Source organism: Diplotaxodon limnothrissa, linkage group LG18 (assembly GCF_057381915.1).
Source record: "Diplotaxodon limnothrissa isolate DT_005_m linkage group LG18, D_limnothrissa_male_GT1.1, whole genome shotgun sequence".
In the NCBI taxonomy this organism is placed as follows: domain Eukaryota; kingdom Metazoa; phylum Chordata; class Actinopteri; order Cichliformes; family Cichlidae; genus Diplotaxodon; species Diplotaxodon limnothrissa.
Window position 1 is genome coordinate 9822762 of NC_140613.1, and position 18956 is coordinate 9841717.

The 18956-nt window shown below is 38.9% G+C and overlaps 1 protein-coding gene across 1 annotated transcript in view; it reads right to left on the reverse strand.

Annotated features, from left to right (window-relative positions):
• Positions 1-18956, reverse strand: part of pigk (phosphatidylinositol glycan anchor biosynthesis, class K) — a 32878-nt gene that overhangs the window by 10064 nt on the left and 3858 nt on the right. Inside the window, exons 5-10 of the mRNA XM_085378176.1 lie at positions 18222-18333; positions 18032-18128; positions 15486-15603; positions 12543-12653; positions 10843-11015; positions 3957-4032 (exon numbers count right to left, since the gene is read on the reverse strand). Of these exons, the coding sequence (XP_085234302.1) occupies positions 3957-4032; positions 10843-11015; positions 12543-12653; positions 15486-15603; positions 18032-18128; positions 18222-18333 (687 nt within the window). The remainder of the gene's footprint in view (positions 1-3956; positions 4033-10842; positions 11016-12542; positions 12654-15485; positions 15604-18031; positions 18129-18221; positions 18334-18956) is intronic.

Here is an 18956-nt window from a genome sequence, read left to right on the forward strand (position 1 = left end):
ACTCGGTTCAGCTGGATTTGACCTCTGCTATCAACACCAATAGTTTAGTGTCTGTTGACATGAGGGAGACAAAAAAAAGAACGAATCAAAGCAAACGACAGCGACAGCAGCTCTACTGTGGCCATTGAAGCCTGAATCAGAAGCATTTCAAATGTTTATCCTTTACAAATGACTCAAAGTGATCATTGTACCCCTTTTAACAGAAGTGCAGACCACTGTTCTTCAGACCCCTCAAAAACAGCTGCTTCAATCCAGGCTTTGGTTCAAAATCCCAAAGCCCATTTGGACACTTGGTTAAGCATCTCAAATCACCTTGAAAGCCAAGGTAATTTACTGTAGTAGTAATCTGGTATAATAATTTTTTGGCATCATTAGGCAAAATCCATAACAATCATTCATTTGATATCAGTGGTCTGACAAAAAATTCTTCCCCTCCTCTAGTCCTTATCCTCAAACCTAAGACAATCTAGTCTAGAAAATGTGTTTTCTGTGTCCAGGCATTTCACTCTGATGGTGTAAATCCTGACTGAGTATGAGAAATCCTGCAGGAAAAGTTGATATTTACACAGAGAATAACTGCACAAACTTTAAAGTTCACATTAAAAAGTAATCTATCACAAAAGGAACTAAAAAAGTAGATGAGAATAAACGGAAAAAAATGTCAATATCATAAAGTGCTTACAAGACTGACAAAATTGCATGATAGCATTAGCCTCAGGTTGGTTTTAGAGATTGTTGTTATTTTTCTCTGTGAGAGTAAGCTGCTGATTTCATTTTGAATGGCTTTTAATGATTAGCTATTAAAAAAAGACTAACTCCTGCGCTGGCTTTCTGGCAGTGGCTTGTCAATCATAAACAGCCGTACTCATTAAGAAAGAGATGCATGAGCTGCAGGAGGAGGGCTGTACTTTCAAATCCTTAGTATTTCAACCTACGACTTCTCTCAAGTGAGAGAAACAATTGCTCAACTGTCACATTTTGCTCAGCAGAAAAACTGTTGTATTAAATAGTCCAATTTTATTTTCACTTTAATCCATGATCTCTCGAAGGCTTTGCAAGATGACATCCCATTAAGTTTAGACAGCATGCCTATGACTAAGACTTACTGTAAGGAAGAACTAAGTCTTCAATGCTTATTATAAACAGATATTAAAACGACAAGGTGAATCCATTAAGTGCAGAATACGCACTGGAGGGACACTGCTAACATAGACTTTAGGAAGCATCTATTATGTAGACAAAAAGGCTTTTTATTAACATAAAACAATAAAACTGTTTGTGGTGCACCATTTCATTTATTAAATGAACATATTTTAGCTTGCTACTACTCAATCGAACTGAAATATTGTTAATAAAATAAGGTTGTTGTAGCAGACACTGAGCAAAATGAACAATAATTTGGAGTTATGACTGCCCTCCTCTTCAATCCAAGTTCATTATTCATTCTTCTTTTAGCTCTATTTTCTTTTCATCAGCTCCTGTGGGACTTTTCTGACTATTATGTCCTAAATGCTTCAATATATTCTGAAGCAAGAGAACCTAGTTATAGTGTAATATTACTCAGACTAAAAAAAAAATCTTTGTCTGATGAAGTGTTCACGGTGTCTGATCAGCTTGCCATCTTTCACGCTGCATGATGTCAGCAGAACAAAATGACTTTGGATCACTCTTTGAGCCTCAACAAAAGCACAGTCTGATTTTCTGTTTGCCTTTCTGTTTTTTTTTTTACATTAGAGCTCGACATTGTGGAAGCTGTCACTCAATGGAGAAGGTAGAAATATTTTTTGATATGCTGTCTTTTTGCCTGGACGTTGTCAGGTGTTCATCACCTGTATCATGTATCAGCGTCAACTGTCATATGTCAACTCGTTTTTTGGTCCCAACAGTCTACATTTCTGCTTGATCCATTTTCATGGCTGAATCTGGAATAACAACCTTATCCCAGATGAATGAGCTGAATCTACAAAAAAAAAAAAAAAAAAAAGGGATTATGGTGCTAATTATCTGTGGGTTTTTCCACTGTGGATGGCTGGTTAACATTTAACTAATCCAAAGAAAGGTTGCACAGGGCTTTCACCAGTCTATTAAAATGCAGAAAGCTTACTGTGGCTTGCCTTGGGAAAAATTTGTTTTAATCATAAGTTAATTTTACCAATATATGATGTTGGCCCACATTTATATGAACCTAGATGCTCACTGTAAATATGACCAGCTTCATTGAGTTTAAAATATGTCTAGTAGTTTACTTCAGTTTAATTCCTTCATGCTGGAATGCCAGAGCTAATCAGTCTGTAGAGATGTTAAATAAACTTTACTTTAAAAAAAAAAAAAACAGTCATAAAGTTTGGTTAAATCCAAACAGACCATTTAGCATTTCGACAAATATAAACATTGGCTAAAACTGTTTGAAGAACAAAGAATAAGAAACAAAAAAGACTGAAAAAAAAGAACCAAGAAAATGTTGTGGCTTAATACAATTTATCCTTCAGCTATCATCTGGCCAATTATTTTCACTAATTAGATTAGGCAAAGCTTCAATGTGTCTGTTTGAACAGGGGTGTCAAACATAAGGCTCAGAGGCCAGAATACGCCCAGCAACGACTACAATCCGGCTCATTGGACGACTTTTGAAAATGTGAAGGAAGGCATCCATTCTTAAATACATGAATTAAGTCATAAAAGAAACGTTCCTGTTTTTCCCCACTATCTACTTAAGCACAAAGAGTCATGCAGACAGATTTCTTTCATTCACTACAGCAGGATTTTTTTGTCATGTAGAAAAACTGAGACATACTGTTTAACTTGCACTTATATTGAGCTATCTCACAAATTAAGTTCAAATTAAGACTGACAGACAGGAAAGTTTCACTGTGTCGGCCCACTGAAGATCAAAGTGTGCTGTATGTGGCCCACAATGTAAAATGACTTTGACGGCATGCAATGTTCAGACAATATGCAGTATTGCACCTGAATAATGCTATGTTAGATGAGCGCTATGCAAAGCTAAAAAAAACATGTCAGTAAAAGCAAAACTAACTAGATGCTCCGTTCACCACATTTCATCTGATCATCATACATCGCATTTACATGTGCAGGAACTAATTAAACCACGCAAAGAAAAACTAAGCAGCACACTCCACATTCAGAGTGCATACAAAGTGACTTTTTAGGTTTCCAAAGTTCAATCAAATCTGGTCTTGCCCTGCAAATGCACTGTGTACACGTCGATATTAACGTGTCCACTCTCTGTATTTTAAAAAGGCGGGCAGCTCGCAAGGCTGAACCCCAAATGTAATCACCAATAATGTCTACTCTTGCTCGAGGCAAAGATTAATGTGGATTCTTTACTTTTGTGAGGCATAAGTTGAAGTAGAAATACGGAAATTGTATTTTTAATAGTCTCATAATGGAAAAATCTTACGAGAGTAATACAAGACTAGAGTCGGGCTATTCTGAATGCACAGCGCGCATTCTAAAGCTGGATTGAGGAGGAAGAGGTGTTCATTTGTGAAGGTCGACCCGAGTGAAAGACCCGAGTGCATTCACCTCATTTGGGAATGAGGTGAATGCACAATTCTTTTCCACAATCCTGCCTATCCTTTCTGCTGGATTTCATGGTGGCCCCTCCGCACCGAGACCGGGAGGCAGTTGCATTTCACACTTAGAGATGTCACCATGGAAACGGCACAAAGACATCTGTTGGTGGATGTTGCACATAACTTTCTGTTCTGTGTCCAAATTAAGGAGGAGCATGGACACACTTGAAAATAACAACAACAACAAAAGAAGCAAAACACAAGAGCCAGGGAAGAAAAGAAGAAGAAGCTCTGCATACGCAAACACATAAAAGACACATAAAAGTTGACCAGCATGAAAACTTACATGAAAGGTATTTGACAAACACCTCATTTGTAGCGACATGGGCTTCCTCGTGCGGTTTAGTATCGGTGTCTTACCTGATGGATGATCTCAGACACTGGCAGCTGGTCCGCGTACGAGTACACCTCTTTTTGCTCCTCTCCATTTACAGGACTGAAAAACAAAACACACAAAACAGCACGCTTTGAGCATTTACTCAAGAAAGCAAATAGCACTCATACATTTGGCTTTTGTTACGTGGAACACCATCATTCAGTAATGAAGAAAAGCTGTCAGGAAGAGTAACAGACTCAGTGTTTCCGTTGGCAGTCTGTGTGCAGCTCAGGTGTGTGTGTCTCCGACAGTCAGTTGTATGCATTTTGATGCAAATGACCTCCCCTTTTTCTCCTTCTAGATAAATTAATGAAAGTTATCCTGGAACATCAGATGAGTGTCAAAATCATCTTTAAAGTAGAGGATGTGATTGGAAGAGATTGCCTGCATATCACTACCCATCACGGTATAATTCATTGAGTCACTCACCAACAAAAATCTATACTCCGAGTAGTCCACTCTCCACATTTTCACTGAAGAAGAAGTGTTAGAAGGGCTTCAAACTCCTGAGCCCCCTGTACATTCGCAATGCACTCTGCACTAATTCTTCTAAAACCCCAGTGAACATCGATGCAGAAATCAATGAAGTCAGAGGCAGCTGCACATTCAGCTTCAACACTCATATGGATCGCTTTCATATTTGTTGTCAGCTGGTGTTTGTTGTTTTTGCTCTACGGAAACTAGCTTCTTTTGGGTTCTCATTTTACAGATTTTATATATACCCACTAGTGCTAAGTCTGTTCTTCTTTGTTTAAATTTGTGTCGTATTATAAAATTTAGTGAGTTTACAAACTGTGGAAAATTAAAATTTGGAAATAATAGCATAGGGCGACTGTGGCTCAGGGGGTTGGGAAGCGTATCTGTAACCGGAAGGTCGCCGGTTCGATCCCCGGGCTCTCTGTCCTGGTCGTTGTGTCCTTGGGCAAGACACTTTACCCTACCGCCTACTGGTGTTGGCCAGAGGGGCCGATGGCGCGATATGGCAGCCTCGCTTCTGTCAGTCTGCCCCAGGGCAGCTGTGGCTACAACCGTAGCTGCCTCCACCAGTGTGTGAATGTGAGAGTGAATGAATAGTGGTATTGTAAAGCGCTTTGGGTGCCTTGAAAAGCGCTATATAAATCCAATCCATTATTATTAAAAAGAGCATTTCATCAGCTCTTGGCTGACTCTACATGACATCGACATACTGTTCCGGTTTACTTTATTCAGCTTTGTCTTCACTTCTCAGTGGTCAATTTAAAAAAACCACCAGACACGCCTTTAGTATTTCAGAATAAGGTATCCATCATTCTGAAAGAATCAGCCTAAATCAGGTTGCTCTGAAGGACAAACGTTTAAGCCCATACCTTTGCAAATGTCACAAATCACTAGATATCTGCAAGAGGATAAGTCGAGAATGGCCACAATGTTTCTACAGTCACAATAAAATTATTTTAGTCCAACAACATGAAGAGCAGTTGATCAAACTGTGTTTAAAGGGCAAAGGCAGCGCCCTCACAAGCTACAGCACCATACACCATAAACACACAGTCATTTATTTAAATGTACATATGACACAAAATGCACCTGTAAAGTAGCTCTGTTAGGGGGTTTGTCTGAATAAATCCATGAGGTACATCAACCTGACAGTCACCCATGTCCGGATGACAGCAACCTTGAAAGTTACAAACAAGCCTAAAATAAAAAATTCTGACACAAAGTCAAACGGGGGTCAGAGCTAAGGTTTACCGTCAAGTGGAGGTTCAGGACTGACCGTCTTTCAGCAAAATTTAGGTCAGACAAAGTGAGCCACATCTCCCCTGTGAGCCATCATGACACACCTCCAGCCACTTGATGATTGAAACCTGTTCTTCTATTTGTGTCTTTCTTCACTCAAAGTTACTTTTACCCATCATTTTTCTCTCTGGCCATTTCATGTCACACTGACACAGACACACAGTCTCTTCTCGCGTGTGATGAAGAGAAGAAGGTGTTCACACAAAACAGATAGTAGTAAAGCGTATGGACTGGTAAGCAGGGAACCAACTTCCTGCTGAGCCTTCGGTGCGTGCCAAGCTTCTCTGCCACAAGAAACATGTCACTGAAAGCACAGATGTGTCACCGCTGGGATCTTCCACCCTTTTTTTCCTCAACATTAGAAATGAGCTCTAATTCAATTCAAACTACTTTCTACTTTATTTTCCACAAAGACCTTTTTGGAGAGGCATTATCTCTGCTTATTAAAAGGGATGTGCCTGCATTCATCCCCCCCCTCTCTAGTTCTGATATCAATGCCGTCTCCAGCTGCAGTCTTTAGGTTAAACAAATTTCCTTTTTTTTTTTTTTTTTTTTTAACTCTGCCAGCAGCTCAAACAGTTTTTGCAGACACAATCCAGTCCTGCAGGTCACAAATTACATTAAGTATATTTTATACTCAATGGGATATGAATTCAGCTTTATTTGATAGTTGTAATTACTCTGGGAGCTCGTGTAGCCCAGAGGAGGACGTGTTACGGTCAACAACCACCGATGGCTGAGAGTGAGGAACTACACAATGTCATTACAGTGTTAAGCTTATGTATAACGTTGCGGATCGAGAGGGTCCATTAAAACGTCTTCACCATCAAGTGCCATTCACTTAATGTAAGGGCTTGTTCTGAGGAAGAAACTGATGTTTAGAAATGTACGACAGGATATGGGAGTGAGAGAGGCGAATGCGAGCTAGAAAATGAGACAGGCACATGTGTACACTCGCACACATGTACACATGCTGCTGGGTGTGCTGGGGGAGCAGCACAGCAAAGAGGGACTCATCCAGGCTGGAGAAACTGATCAGGAAGGCTAGCTCTGTGGTCGGCATGAAGCTGGACACTCTGGTGACAGTGGCAGAGAAAAGGACATTAAAGAAACTGATGGACATTATGGACAATGCCAGGCATCCTCTGCACACGGCCATTAACAACCAGAAGAGTCTGTTCAGTGACAGGTTGCTTCTCCCAAAGACAAGAACTAACAGACTTAAAAACTCCTTTGTCCCACACGCCATCAGACTGTTTAACTCCTCTCTGGAGGGGAGAGGGAGGGGAAACAGGAGGACAAAGGAGGGGGGAACAACTAAGCTGTAGTGCCTCTTCACCTCACTGTGCAATACCTTTTGTGCAATACTTTTGTAAATAGTCAACGGTGCAATAGACTCAATACTTGAAATGTGCAATTCACTTGTATTTTTATTTTTATTCCTATTTATTCTATTTATCCCCTTCGTATATTTTATTTATATTGTCTCTGTATTTATATATATGTGTGTGTGTGTATAACTCTGTAACTTCTGTCGGTGCTGTGCTTTTTTGGAAATCGAATTTCCCAGAGGAACCCACCCGAGGGATTAATAAAGTTCTATCTTATCTTATCTTATCTTATCTCTTACATCTTCTCTAAATGTCCTCCTCCACTTGTCTGAGAGGCAGAACAAGCTGACAAAAGTGGATTAAAGCAGCACTATATTTAATAACAGCTTGTTTCCGAGGACATCTGTGATCTTCTCTCTGTGGGAACACACTGAGCTCACTACAACCCATTTTCAGGTCTTATGAAACACAATTTTCTAACTTTCGCAACGACATCTGGACAAAGGTTTCATAAAGATCCAGTTTCTGACATCGATTTAGTGATTGCTTTTTGAGATGATCCAGAAGTGCTGGCAAAAGGGTGAAGGTTGGTTTCTCAGGGGAGTGCCAATTCATGGGATTTAATACTCTTAAAGCATGCAGCATGGTTACTTTAAATATGGTTGTAAATAAAGATCAATTAGAGATCAACACTAACTGAATATACTACATTTTTTTCCTTATTTTTTCTTTCAGGCATTCATCACTGTTTTCAACCATGCGCCCAGCACAGACATGTATCAGATACAGCAGGTTTGGACATCAGCTGGTCTCCCTTGTACAAAGGCTGCATGATATTCGATTGCACCATTGTGCAGGTAATAGTCTGGTGCCTCCTGCATGCTCTATCCACATAGCTCCCTCACCTGAACTGCAAAGAGTATTTTCAGAAGTGCAAACACATTTGAAGAGGACTATTGCTTGCTGTTTGCTACACGTGACAAAGGACAACTGTGGAAAATATCCCGACCCGTTTCTCCCAAACCTGTCCAAAATTCATGTGTGAAAAGGGCTTACCACAGTACAAAGATAAGCTGGTTTCAGCTCCTCGCTTTTCAAATGTGAAAACCCATAAAAATGTATTTTCTTCTATAAAAATAGCAAAACAGTCTAAAGAATCGCTTTTTCTTTTTCAAACAACAAAATCAATCAACTGAGGTAAGTGATGTTAATAAAACCCAGAGCAAACCTGTGATGCCCCCCCACCACCACCACACTAATAATTACAGCCTCAACTGCCTTATTGTTTGGCACTCTTGCTCATCTTTCTTTGATTCAAGTATAGAGAGACACTTTGCATTTTAAATAGGCATCTCTGCATAAATCTGGGCTCTCTATTCCTGAAATTCATTAGCCCTGCAAATATATATTTTTTGTGTTAAAATGAAACCTTTTCTTTCCTGACACACACCTTCTAACATTTAATCAAAAAAAAGAAAGAAAAAAAAACAGAACATATCGAGTGCTAAGACTTTGCAAAACTGTCAAAAATTGCTTTTTTAACTCTTATTTCATGGCCAGTTATGGATAATCAGCCTTTGAATAGTCTAATTCCATTACATGTAATATTTTACACTGGTAAAACCTTGCAAACACGTTGAACCCTTCCATTCACAAAGACCCCTTAATAGGTTTTAAACATCTTCACACGTTAAATTATGAATAATTATTTATTAATGCCAACGCTGATGACTACATTAATTTAAATTATTGCAGTAATGAGGTCATGGCTATTATTTTCCACATGCTTGTATTGTAATCTCCCCACTGCTACAATGCTGTCCAGACCCAACAGAAGCACAGAAAGCTTCCTGTCACCGCATTATCAGTCAAGTCCGAATGTGGCTGAGGAAACACCCTGAGAGGGCGTACAAAATGACAATAAATGTTGTTAGTCTTCCCAACATCAACAAAGTACAAAGACACTGCAAGCACTTTGGTGAATCAGTAAACTTAGTGCTGTTAAACTTCAAATGGATCGGGTGATTGCTGGTTCTTACATCAGAAATGGAGATAAAACGTCTCTCTCTAGGACTGAATTAGGCCAACAGCTAGCTCAATAACATTGTGTTGGTGTTTCTGTGCTGCATGAGGATCAGCAGGACTAATGTGCTGGCTGTAATCGATATTAAAGTAATAGGGGAAGTTGTGTGCAATGAGTAACTTGCCCGGGGCCACAAACAGCCAATGACTAAAATCAGTATTGTAATTGCCTCTAATTACTAATTAGCAGCCAACCACATTAGATTCTTTAATACTTCCCAGTGGTTCAATTAAAACCCAGTTAATGAAATTAATACAAAGGGTTGGGGGAGTGGTGGTATTATCATTAATAAAGTTAAATTCCCATTGCATCTTTAGGTTGAACACAGTAATCATCTGTTCCTGCAGCTTAGAGAATCAGTGTATGGAAACTGTTTGCAATAGCTGTGTGCTTCCTAAAACTCCTGATGATTGTGCTTATTATGGCATTAGTGGAGCTTGGTGATAAAGCAAACAATACATCGTGAGACACAGAGAAAAGGTTTGACAGCTCTCTACAGCCATCTAGTGGCTCAACCTATTTATCACAAAATGTAAGCATGCACCAATTTGGATATATGCAATTCACCACAGGGTAGCGCCACAGATCATCTAAAGCAAACACTGCTCATTACTCACTGCCACTTATGAAGACAGACTGGATTAAGTCTGAAGGCTGACAATGAAGATGCCCAATTATGAGCTCCGCTTCTCTCTGAAATAATGTTTTCAGTGTCATTATTGATTATAAAAGCAGTAAATGCGTTCTAAATGAGCAGCACCATTACCCAAGACAAACATGTCATTGGTCAACTTTACAATCAGGTCTTAAAACCACCACATGGTAGTCATAGTGACAGCCACTGAGTGCTTTAATCTTCCAGAAACAGGCCAATCAACACATCATTAGCAGAGGAATCAATATCACTGATGGGAGGTGTACTAAACAGAAATCAAAGGCTGGTTAGTTGGAAACTGAACACAAAATGAATTTGGCTGCTGGCAGTGAGGCTGGCCTAAATGAGAGTATTTTATAAGGGTCGCCCCCCCTCATGTCATCATGAAAGTACAGCCCAGCCCATGTTCAACTTCATTTCATATCCCTTTAATATCTACCTTTAATCTCCCTTTCTGTTGTTACCTTTAGTTCATTTTGAAAAGCTGGAAACAATTTGTGAACAACTTATTTTTGCACAAGTATCTTTAATGCTACAGTCACATTTGGGAAAACAGTGGTGCCAAAATAATTGCAATTGCATGCAATGAACTCGCAGTGCCATTGCCTTTGAAATGATTGTTTCAAAGAGGGGGGACAAGGTCTGCAACCACTCAACCTCGGTCCATCAAGAAGGTGATAAAACGGCAATAAGTTGGAAATTAGATGCAGTCAGATAATACAGTGATTAACTACCATAAATAGCTGAAAAGAAATCGCAAATCTGTATCCATTTACATATTCAAAGTCACATTAACTTATACTACTTAACAGATTACTTTAATTAATTGCCCAGCCAGAACCTCATAGACCAAAAGGTTGAGTGTGTTGCATTCTAGACCTCTGCTACTTTTTTGCCAAATGCAAAGTTAATCACCAGGCACCCACTGATTTTTAGTTTCTAGCAGGTTGCCATCCTGTTTTTATTCTAGTTTGATTGATGCATACCTTTTGCCATTAACAAAAAAACAAATAAATTAAACTTACTCCTCCTCCATCTGCTTGATGGGGTCAGTCAAGTTGATGGCATCCATGGTGAGCTCAACTTTGCGGACACTACCAAAGAAATCTGTGATGAGAACACTTCCAGGATCTCTCAGGAACAGGTCAGTACGATGGCCTGGAGTGGACACACACTGACTCTTTGGACACACTTTGAACTGTGGAGGCAGAGACAGCAAAGATTTCACATTAGGAATATTCAACATTGTTCTAAATTAGTGGTTTCTGTCACGTTGGATCTCTATTTGGGAGCCAGTCAGCTAGTCCACTGACAGTTGCTGAGGGAAACCGACAATTTTCTGGACAACAGATAACACAATTCCTAATTGGTTGATGGCACTCTGGATACAAGCAGGCTGCAGATGGAAACCACCAAGCTTTGTGTCCCAGTGTCCTATGCATGCAGATTCTGGATATGTATATGAAGATATCTGTTTATTCAAACTATATAGAACAAAAACAACTAACAATGTCTCTCTAAATATAAATATTCGCCTCATGACAATGACAGCTTTAGCAGCAGCATAACTTGCATGTACAGGTCAGCTCTGCACAAAGACACAATACTAGATTTATTCCTTTTTGCACCACCAATTCCAAGTTCCAGTTGCAGCTAGTATTGAGCTGTTGCTCTGGGAGGTGTGACACCGTGAGAAACAGATTAGAGGCACTGTGCCTGACATTTGTGCATGTCCTTGCCAATTACAATTTTTAGCACACTTGTTATGTTACCACTTGTGAATGAATCCTATGTGAGTTTATCAATGTGTTGTTTTCCGCTTGAAAAGAATATAAAAATCACATAACTGAGGTCAACATTATTTCCTCAGCCAGACAGGACTTGACAGCAGCAAATGGCACGACTTTGCAGCTTGGATCAGGGGGGGAAAAAAAACAAGAACGAAAACTCAGAGGGCTCATCCAGAAAATCCATAGTATTGATCCTTAATTCCCTGAAAAGGCACAACAGAGAATCTACAGAAACAGAAAAATTGGAAGAAAAAAATAATAAGCATGTGTCAAAACACACAGAGTGCCAGAGTAACGATCTGAGGTGCTTTGAGCATAACTCCGGGTGACGCAGATGAGGAGTGGCCCTTGTGGCCTGAATCGCCGCACGAGGCTAAAAGATGAAAAAGGAGTTGCTGCTGAGACTGAGTCATGGACCAGAGCAACATGTACTCACCATTTCCACCCTGATGTGTCAAAGGCCAACGACTGCAACACCGTATCAGATATTCTGTTTCAAGTGTGACCTGTGTGACTTTTATCTGACTTCTTTTGGCCCACAGACAGAGGAAGAGGACAGTACAAGAAAAACACTGCTTCAGGTATCAGCAGTGCTGATTGCCACATCCTTCCTTTTAAAAGCTGACTTTCAAAATAGTCAATCTAATAATAATCTGCATACCTTTTTTGTTATGTTCTGTTGCAGTAACTACAAATGAATGTATAACAAATAAAACGATGGTGTTCAAAATGTGAGACACCAGAGAAAATCTCTTCCTTTCTGTCACTCAAGTAGAAGTAGCACAACTGTAAACTTAAATTTGCATTAACACCCCTAACGTATTTTAAAGAGTATAACAAGAATTTTATTTTGTGGTTCAGGAAATTGCGATTTCCTGCAAACAGGTATGAGGAAGTTGTGACCATACTGGACACACACGCTAACACAGGCTCACCAGATCATTCATGTTGGTTTTGCTTGCAGGATGGATGTCTTCAAGGAACTCCAGCATGTAGAACGTGTAACGATCCATCAAATGGACTCCTATGGCCAAATCTGGCTGGTGCTAGAATGAGACAGATTTTAAAAATGTAAAGGATAAGAATAGTTGCTAGAATGGGCGCTGTGGTGGCATTTTTACTTCTAGCTCATTAATCAAACCTCTACACTTTTACACAATGAACACTTACAGTCTTTTAAAATACACATCCACACCAACATTCACAGATTTGTATTATAAAATTCATCCCAAGTAACAATTTATGGAACTTTTTCTTTAGTTAGTCAGTTATAGTTTCCGTTGCAAATCTGTACAGTATCAAAATCTGATAAGTGTCACCTGGCATTGAAATTGAACAACGATTGTCACAGCACAAGTGTGTGAAAGGAAATGAATTAGAGACTTGTGGCAGCAGGATAGCTTCATGAGTGATATTCATTATCTTAAAGTACACAGAGGTTTCAGTTTCTGCTGTATTGCAGACAGACATTTTTTTTCTCCTTTATTTATATTTGTTATATATTTTAGAGTATATTTAGTTTAGCCTTTAATTTAATTGTTAGTTATACAACTAAAACATTGGGGGGGTTGAGGTGTTTGCTGTTGCACTGTGACAGCTCAGATGGGCTCCAGTCCCCTGTGACCCTGAATAAAACAAACCGGAAAAGTAGTTTAGAAAATGGATGGATAATTTCTGTAACAATGCAGTTTCTCTTTGGGATTAATTAAGTGCTTTGTCTATCCATCCATTAATCCATCTCCAATAACGGAGGAAGTAAGAGTTTTCAACCCCCTGGGGGTGTGAAAATGGAAAATGCAAACAGCACTGACATATCACCCCCTGTTTAAATCCAATATTCACGCTTTTTTAAGCTCCACTGTGGTCTCTAACGGCTCCTAAGGGAAATATCCGGTTCTCATATTTCTTGATTCTCCGATATGTTTACAGACTAGTGTCTTACTCTGTATGCTCTTCAGTGTGGAGCAGGTAGAGGAGTGTGTTTGTTTTAAGCTTTTCCACTGGAAGCAGCTGCTTTGGACAAAACGCTGCTATAAGAGCAGAAAAAGTGAAGCAGATCAATAACGTTGTGGAGCACAAAGCTAAACACTGAATCAGGTAAATATCCCCTCACACAATCCAAGGCTGTAAATACATCTTTATCTTTAGGTTCAGTTCATCATGAAATTAAATATTAGTTTCATATTTTTTGTTCAGTCATTTGATATTTTAAATTTAAAAACGCTGTGATATAAAGCAATTATAGCTGCTTTGAAAGCTTGCATAGTATTAGCTATGTACAGCTGACAATTTGAAGTCATTAGCTGATAATGTAAAAATAATAGTGCCTGCCAGTGCCACCCGTCAGCATCGTAGTAGATACACCTATGATATCAATTTCAAAATCCTACACCATTCTTGAGTTTTTGCATTCACAAGAGTTTCAGAAAACTTGACCTCTGACCTTAAGGTCAAGGTGACTGAGATTTGAACTCGTCTAAGATTTTTAAAGCCCATTTAAAAATCCTAGGTGAACTCCTTCTTGAGTTATTGCTTTCACAAGATTCACAGAAAACGTGATGTACGGCTTCTAATCCTACGGTCAACGTCACTGAGATTTGAACTTTAGTATCAGCCGCGATACCTACCTACAGTTGAGGCCTACAGTATTAATTTCAAAATCCTACGTTGCCTCATTCTTGCTCAAAGGAGACTTACGATGCTTTCCTTCTTCCGTGATGTACATGTTGTTACAGTGGTGCGTGCCAATATTAAAATGGCCAAAGTTTTTTTTTTAAATTAGGGGCTGAATGTACAAGCAAATCCTGTAAATAAAAAAGCTCAGACTATTTTAAACAGTCCATAGAGCAACGATATGTTTGTTAGAAAAGCAGAGCCAAGCTGAAGAAAGTTGGAGCAGGGGAAGGAAGCTAAAAGGCTTTTATAATCAGAAGGCTCTCTAGAACAGTCCAAAAACAAATATTTATAGCCACAATAAACCATGTCATAAAATAAATAAATAAGGTCTTCTTTGGTTGTTTGTTTGTTTGGTCTTAACTTTGTATTTATTGTATTTTTCAAAAGTAGTGTAAACATTAAAAACAGTTGGTCATACATAAAATGTAGTTTGGCACTATTTAATGTCATAAAATTGATATTTTTAAATGTCCCCTCATCACAGTCCCTTTCCTTGAAAAATGCTTATTTTTAGATATTAAAAGACTCATTATTCATAAGTGTTTATGTTATATTCTGCTAATCCCCTATTTGGCCATTTCAGTGTTTTTACAGTGGTTCTGTAACTTACACACACACACACACACACACACACACACACACACACACACACACACACACACACACCTGAGCACAGTTTTAGATTGGTCCATCAACAGTGCAAAGCAGAGAAAGAGTGAGCAAGTTTCCCCCCCTCAGCTCCTGCCCTCACTGCCTCTTGAAGACTTTTCAGGATTTTTCTAACTAAATTATGCAGTGGAGGGATTTGCACTTTAAGCTATACGTCTCAAGCAAAAGGTCAGTGTTGTGTAAAATGTGGAAGAAGAGGGGGGAAAAGAAGCAGCATTGTTCTTGTATTTGAGTGCAGTGCAGAGCTAGTAGGTTTCTGAGAATTATTAGTGAGATGAAGAACTTGTAACATGTCACATTTCTTGCAGACCTTTCTTAGTTTGAATGCTAAAAGAGAGAAGACATTTGAATAAAAATTCAAAAGTGCAACACTATTTCAAGTAACACTGACTGGTGTTGCAAGGGGGTGAGAGCGTATGAACACAGAAATCAAGCTAGTGCAATGTGCTATGAAATCACACTGCTTATTAGAGAATCTGACAAGCTGATGGATGATTTTTAATTCATCTTCCACGTGAGGGAAGATAACTCACCGACAGGGAGTCTTCTCCAACTTGACTGCTGGCCAAAGCCATGATGTTTGGAGAGTAAAATCTTTCATACATGGAGGCGCCTTGACAGGTGTCAATGATGAAGAGCAGCTCGTTGTACCTGGAGACAAACACACGCACACACACGAACAAACAGAGGATCATACACATTCTCAAACAAAACTGATGGGAGAATGCACAGCTGGCATAACACTCATCCATTTGTTCCAATAAACAGATATCACACAAACCTTCTAACCATCTTTCATATTGCAGTTACCATGGTGACCAAGAAAAACCAACAGCTCCATTCAGTCCTGCTAACACTCCCATGCACACAGCTTAACCACCACCCCCTTCCTTTCCCTTCCCTCCATCCTCCTTTCCTACAAAACACTACATTTCACTACAACTTCTTTCCCCTGTTTAGACAAACATGTAGAGACTGTCACATCCAGTAGACTTAATCGAGGTGGTTTGGGGATGATAAAGGGAGGTCTCTTCGGTGGCTGTAATTTAGCAGTTCAACCCTGCAATTATCACATCAGCATGAAAGCTGGCGTCACTGAGCTTTTATCCAGTAGCCTGGAGCCTGACTGTAACCCAGACACTCACCGTGGATGATAATGGGTTTGGACAACAATAGAGGCACTCGCAGCAGCAAGGTGAAAGCTCATTTACCATCTCGTGATTTACAAATTAAGCAAAGCAGTGGCTTAAATAGTAACCCCAATTACAGAACAAAACAGCCTCTACTTTTAGAAGAATTTAGGAAAACATGACAAGTTCAAGGTAATTTCAAGAGTACTAATACAGAGAATGCTGTGCTAACACTTTGTAATCCCTAGCTTATCCCACATAGAACACGATCACATGGTCTAAAGTATAAAGTTAAAATAGATAATGAAGGCCACAAGGGACAATACGATCTATTTACTAAGTTCAACAATTAGTTTGTTTCTTTTTCTACTCCAGTTGTACTCATAAAATTTCCACCTGAAATGATTCCTTAGTTAATTCATTCGCTAAGGGGTGTCAAATTCAATTTGACATCACGCTGGGAAATGAGAACCACATTAAGGGTGAGATCAAGTTTACTGAAATTCTTTAATTAAACTGAAAATGCAAGTCCAATATAGTCTTCACATGTACAAGTTGGCTTAAGTGAAGCCCAGGCCAAATAGTGCAATGTTTATAATGCACTCTCATTACAGTGGTTTGGAGCATTTAACATTAAAACATATATCAAAATACTGAATCTGTAATTTTATTTTTCCATATATTTCTACAAATCTTACCCAATGGTTGAAATGTGAAATTTCACAAAGTTAAAAGTAAAACCTCTAGATTTAGCTGGAAGAAACCCAGCTACAGTAAAGCGTACTGTACAGTATGCTTTAGTCATTTTCACCGTCCTTGGCTCCGTTTCTGTGCTGATGTGCAGATTCAAGGCAAAGCAAATTTCATTCTTTGAAAACAGCAGTCATCTCAATGCAAATATATACAGGTCACTCTTTATGCCTTCAGAGTCAGCTTTTATATTCTGTGCCATTTTCTGTGAGCTAGCTTGTTATTTTGCAGCTGCAGTGTGCCCGTCTGTTTTGTGTGGCATACAGACACAACGAAGGGGGACGGATGTGAAGTGATACGCTAGCCGGATTAAACTTTGCAAAGGACCAGATATGGCCTAGAAACCTTGTGTCTGCCACACACGCATTAGCGAATCATTGTTCCTAGATTTGTCGTTGTTTATTTTACTAACAAAACTAGACATCCAACAGCTTCAGCTTCAGCTATACATAAAAAATTGTTAGTTTCAGACCGATTGATAACAATTCCTATTGATTTATTAATTACTCACTAAATATGGCCCAGCTAAATGTTAAAACTCATGGATAGATGGTTCAACCAGTTAAAAATTATTATCTGTGAATATTTTCCTGCAAGTTTTTGCTTCCATCACGAATGTACAATAGGCAAGAAAAATACTTAAACAATGAAATTTAAAGATTTTTTAAATATATATATGGTTTCATGGCCTTCAAGTTAGCCCTTTAGATTCACACATTTAGCTCCTCATTTAACTACTGTATTCCTACTGCATATAAAACTTAATCTACAATTTACAGGCAGGAAAAAAAGAACTATCAAGGCTACAAGTTGATGTTCCCAATGACAATTGAAAGCCCAGCACTACCTTTCAAGCTGAGCTGAAGCTATTTTTAAAAAAGCCTGAATAGAGAGTATACAGTTTCACTGCACTGACAGCACTCTTTCAACCACTGAAGTCATTTGATACACACAAAGCCTTGATAAGAGAATCAATTTAACGTAACACACCTCTGATAATCATCTGTTTTGCTTGTTATAAAGAATCAACAGAATGGGAACCTCCTGATAAAGTTATAATACTCATAGGCTGTGATGTTTTGTGCTGTTAAATGCTTGTTGGCATGCTGCACAGCTAAATGCCCTGCAGGGCAAAGAAAAAACAAGTAAAGTAGACCTGACAAACGGGATTATTTGAAGTCACTTTTCAGTTTATTTACCTTCTTTTCTGCCACATCTGCTCAAAAGCATCTGCCAGTTCCACATTACTAATCTCCTCAGAGTCCTGGAACTTCAGAAAGCCATTCCCACCGTGGCCTGTTAATCAACCACAGATTAAAAATAATTAATTCAACTTTGTTCAACTTTAATTACTTCAATTTCATAGGTACATTTTTTCCCTTTAAGTACCTGTCAGGTATATGAGGATGTTGCTTCGATCATCAGAAAGGAGGCGTTTAGAGCGTGGTGTGCTGGGAGGCAGGCGCCCAGTCAAAACTCGCAGGAAGTTCTCCACAGTTACCTAAGGCACACACGGTACAAACCTGTGGTCATTTTCCATCTATGTCTCTGACAGGAAGTAGTAAATTAGTTGTTAAATAAAACTATTCAAAGATTGAAACTATACAAAACAAAAGCCAGTAAAAAGAAAAGTTAGTGATGAAAAGTCAATTCGTAATATTTAAATTGTCATTGGTAGGATCAGTAAGTGACCACATTTTTGATCTTCTCCACTTATCCTTTAATTAAAATTTGATAATCAGCTCCTATCTGAGTTTTTTTTCCTCTGTTTTTAATGATTATTGGTTTTTGTTGCACATGAATGTGGTGTGACAGCAAACAAAGACGGGCAGTACAGTGTCATTGTATTTTTAAAAAGGCACAAAACAGAGTGAGTCGTCAAAAAACAACGAACTCGCCTTAGTCCATAATAATCAGAAAAATAAATAAAAACCGGCTGGGCCCCATTTTAGACGTGTAGATTATAAAATGTCCTGGTCAATAAAAATGTTGCCTTGGACATAATCCGTTTCTCCTCAAGTTATTTAACGCAACACTGAAGGTGAAACACAGCATGTGAGACTGTCACATAAATCACAGTAAATGTTTATATAACAAGCTGAGCAGAATCAAACTGTCTGGGGT